The sequence below is a fragment of the Helicoverpa zea genome, chromosome 11 (assembly GCF_022581195.2).
Source record: "Helicoverpa zea isolate HzStark_Cry1AcR chromosome 11, ilHelZeax1.1, whole genome shotgun sequence".
Taxonomy (NCBI): domain Eukaryota; kingdom Metazoa; phylum Arthropoda; class Insecta; order Lepidoptera; family Noctuidae; genus Helicoverpa; species Helicoverpa zea.
In genome coordinates, this window is record NC_061462.1 from 556,957 (window position 1) to 561,280 (window position 4,324).

General features: G+C 39.8%; 1 protein-coding gene across 1 annotated transcript; it reads right to left on the reverse strand.

Moving 5' to 3' along the window:
* On the reverse strand, positions 1-1,203 carry LOC124634576. The gene has a single exon (XM_047170197.1). The coding sequence runs from the start codon at positions 1,007-1,009 to the stop codon at positions 323-325; it is 687 nt and encodes a 228-aa protein (XP_047026153.1). The 5' UTR covers positions 1,010-1,203; the 3' UTR covers positions 1-322.
* Positions 1,204-4,324: the final 3,121 nt, after the last annotated feature.

A 4,324-nucleotide genomic window follows, 5' to 3' on the forward strand; every position in this document is an offset into this window, starting at 1 on the left:
AGTGTGACTATGCATGTTTGACACATGACATATCTGACATTACTTAGTTTGACATTCTAAAAGGATTTGAGATTTAACAAAATAGGAACGAATAATATTTATTTTCTAGAGGGTAAACTAAGATTAGAATAAAATAAGTGAACTTAAACAACAAGAGATACACGAAGTAACATTACACTAACTAAAATAACAAAATAATCCAAAGGAAAGTAGATCTAAACATCCACTGTGAAGAAAATTGAGGAAAACGTGAGTATAAATATGATAATTACATATTGAGAAATGCCAGTCGTCACATACCTAATGCACAAGTGTTTTCAGATCAATCAGTCGAGGATGCATTAGACTTCACCGGGTACTTCTCCAGAAGCGGTATCAGTTCTTCCAATGAAGAAATCCTATGCCGGGTCCCATCTGAAGTCCTGACGACAATCACACCGTCCTGCGACCAACATGATCGCATACCGAAGTGCTGCCTGGCCTTGGTGAAGATGGACTGCCTGGTCTTAGTCAAGAACTCCTTCACTGAGATTTTGGTCCCCTTCAAGCCAGTCTTCGCCTTCCATACTGCTGTCTTGACATCTAATCCAGAAAACCTCACAAGGATTGGCCTTGGATGATCCTTACCGGGACTGCCGAGCCGATGTGCCAATTTTATACTTGGAACTGCAATGTCTTTGAGACCCAATTTACCATTGAGTATGCTCAATATTGTGGCAGTACAGTCCTCAGTGTCTGCTTCAGGAACTCCTTGGAAAATTAGAGCCTTCCTTCGGTGCCTCATCTCCAGGCCATCAATATGCAGAAGACACTCGGCAATTTGTTTCCTGAGCAATCCAAGGACACTGTAGATGAGCTCTCTAAATGCCCGGAACTCCTCTGCAATCTTAGCCACAGTATCTTTAGCGGGTCCTGCAGCCTGAATTTGTGCACCAAGTTCATCCATCTTCCGGGTGAAGTTCTCCTCAAGACTCCTTTGAACAGATAATATCTCCGAAAGCTGTGACATTCTTGAACACTTCAATTACTGTGCTTTGTGATTGTGAAATAATTTAGTGCTCTTGATTAATTGTTGTTTGGTGATGTGGCAGGTGGTGAATAAATGTGTGCTCAATTATTACATTTACTACTGTGAGTATTAGCAAACTGAGACAGTAATAATTTCCAAAAAAAACTTATAAATACTATTAAATATTAATTTAAAAGGCTCAGAGAATCTGAGAAACGTTTTGACTTTTTGGACACCTACCCCCAAAATTTTCCATCAGCGTACACGATAGATTTTTTGCATCTAAGATTCCGGGAACACTCAAGTATTTTTTATACTGGAACTTTTGAGAATATGATTGTCACAAAATTAAATCAAATCTAACTTCATAGATAAGTTAGATTCTCTGATCTCTGATCTGGTACTTACCTAACTCTTCAAAACTATATTAAATGCCCTATTTAAGTTGAAAGGGTGATTTTAATTCAATAGAGTGTTTTACCGAGAGGGTCAGATCTGAGTTTAAACAAGGGTGCGGGTGCTGAGTTGTGACGGATATTTTACGCCGATTAACTTTAAGACACAAGATTAACAGATTAAGCGAGTATGAATGGTGATTAAGGAACTTTATTTTTTCATTATCACAAAATTGTATAGAGGTCCTATTTTCCATGTTCAGCGTGACGTTGAACAGATGTTGTATAGTTTTGAATTGGGGTTTGTGGGTTTTGGGAAGATTTTTAACACCATTGGACAGCTATTATCTCATAACTTAAGTAATTCACATAACAATAGAGGTAGAACACAAACTATCAATTAGACCCTAGGAAGCAAAGTTTATAAATTTATTAGCCCTTTTACCCGACTTCCAAACTCCTTTTTTCAAATAACTACCAACAACTACGTCTTTCTATGTAAATACAACTTTAGGTGCCTATTTATACATAAAAATGCCATGTAGGTACATAAGGTAAGGTAAACGCGGGTGAAGTCGTCATGCCCCAATAGTCGTCAATTAATCTAAAAACTTTTATTTATTATTTCTACTGAACTTAAAATGGGCTGGTTTATATGTCAATATATTGTTGATAACATATTGCACAATTGAAATAACAACACGGGGTTTTAACGGTCATGGCGTCCAAGATATGTTATTCGAAACGTGTGTGCCCTAACAAAAAAGTTTTTTCGTGAAGTTCAGCTGTCAAAAGTGAAACTCAGCACGTGGTTTTGTGTTTTGATTTACATAACTCCAGTGGGGTCTGTGGTATGTTTCTTTGTTTAATTAGATAATTAAGTTTATTTGCTAACGATGTAATATGCAATTTGGAATACTTTTAATATAGAAGATATATTTTTTTAATGTGACATCTATTGGTACTTTAAAACTCCCATTTGACCCAAAACCCGTCAATTTTAGAATTATTACGACGACTACTGGGACATGCTCAAAAATTGCACCTAAACTCGTCATAATGAGGATATTTTGTGTTTTACAGTACAAAATGCGAATAAATAGCTAATATCGGGACTTTTACAAAATTGTTAACTCTCTAGAACAAACATATTTAAGGTTTAGACTACATTTGTTGATAAAACTGCGTTTCTTTTAAGCTTTTTTTTAGGGGTACATTTTACTCTGCTGGTTCTAGATGCACGTACACAGTCATGTTATTCGATTCAATTAATATGTTTCTTAATGGCTAAATCCCCTGTTTTCTATAAGTATGCACTTTCTACGAGTGTTTTTTTTTTAGGTATATATTGGCCGCTGTAGGCCTCCGCCATTCGATTAAGGACACGCGATACACATCTACCGCTTTGGGTACAACTACCACTAGCCTTTGTTTCTACTACGCTTGGATTACAATTTGTGGCAAGCAAAAATTGACTGTTCTTACACTACGCTTTTCGTTCGAAATAACTGCATGGTATAAAAATTATGTCATTCAACTAGTTTCGACGCAAAAAATATTAAAATCAGTTTTAAAACTAAGACATAGCTTCCATCTCTGTCACTTCTTTGCTTGTCGTATTCGATATTGATGGGTAAAGAGTAATCTTAAGTAAGACTTTTTTATTTAAAATTGTCTGTATTTAGTGATTGCATGATCGTAATTTTAATAGCAGATCATGATTGAAAGAAACTACAAGCAAGAGGGCCTTTTAAAAGTCATAGAAGCTGTAAATCAAAGGGCCACAACATCAGATGCAGTAAGAAAATTTAAAACGCCCTTTTAAGACAACTTTAATGAAATGGTGACACAAAACCGATGATTATCCCTGTATACATATACTATAGAAATGAACCCAAGGACAAGGCTATTGCGTTGAGATGTTAGGGGATTAGGATATAGGAAACTATAGGAACTATGGCACCTGCCGATGACAATGTATAAAATATATGTTAAAAGGCAGGTGGAGGCTCGCCAGCTCACTTACTGGGCCCCCGGGAATCAGTCACTGAATAGCAACAAGAGGGCAATACATGAGCGGCTGAAGGGTGAGGATACCTCAGCGGACTTTAAACGCAGATCACGCGCTCCCTCCGAGCCGGGCTACTAACCCTGCTCTAGCGACTCCACTCTGGACGGCCAATGAAGGCAAGCCAGAGGCGGAAGACCTATCCCCCGTCATGTTTCACTCCGGCCAGCCGGAGTGAAGCAGGACAGGGACAGTATACGCTCCCTGGAGTACTCGGTATATATAGCCCCGCGGGGTCGCTACTCCCCGTCATCCGCCTCAGATGTCCTGCGGGGCTAATTAAGATTATTATTAGATATCTCTTCCAGACCTCGGGACTACAGAGTTCCGGATTTTTGGAATGCGAACGTGGGGCCGAAGCCAACACGCTGAAGCCCTTTATTGTGATGGGATGCTAAGATAATGGACTAGGAATGAGGAAACTACGGGAACTATGGCACCTGCCGATGACAATGTATTAAATACATGTAAAAATGGCAGGTGGAGACTCGCCACCTCACTTACTGGGCCCCCGGGAATCAGTCGCTAAATCGCAACAAGAGGGCAACAGGTACATGAGCGGCTGAAGGGTGAGGATACCGCGACGGACTTTAAATGCAGATCACGCGCTCCCAGTGGGTCCAGCACCACCGGCCCACTCGCCATTTACCACGAGGCACCTAATCTCCGAGCAGGGCTGCTAACCCTGCTCTAGCGACTCCACTCTGGTCGGCCAATGAAGGCAAGCCAAGAGACGGGAGACCTATCCCCCGTCATGCTTCACTCCGGCCGGCCGGAGGTGGGGGACAGTATAAGTAAACTCTTTCTTAAATATTTTAATAGTAATAATTTTACTCGTGCTACATATGCACA

Bases quoted from the DNA above. Each gene is read 5' to 3' on its own strand.
- LOC124634576 (XM_047170197.1), bottom strand. From the start codon at position 1,009: ATGTCACAGCTTTCGGAGATATTATCTGTTCAAAGGAGTCTTGAGGAG.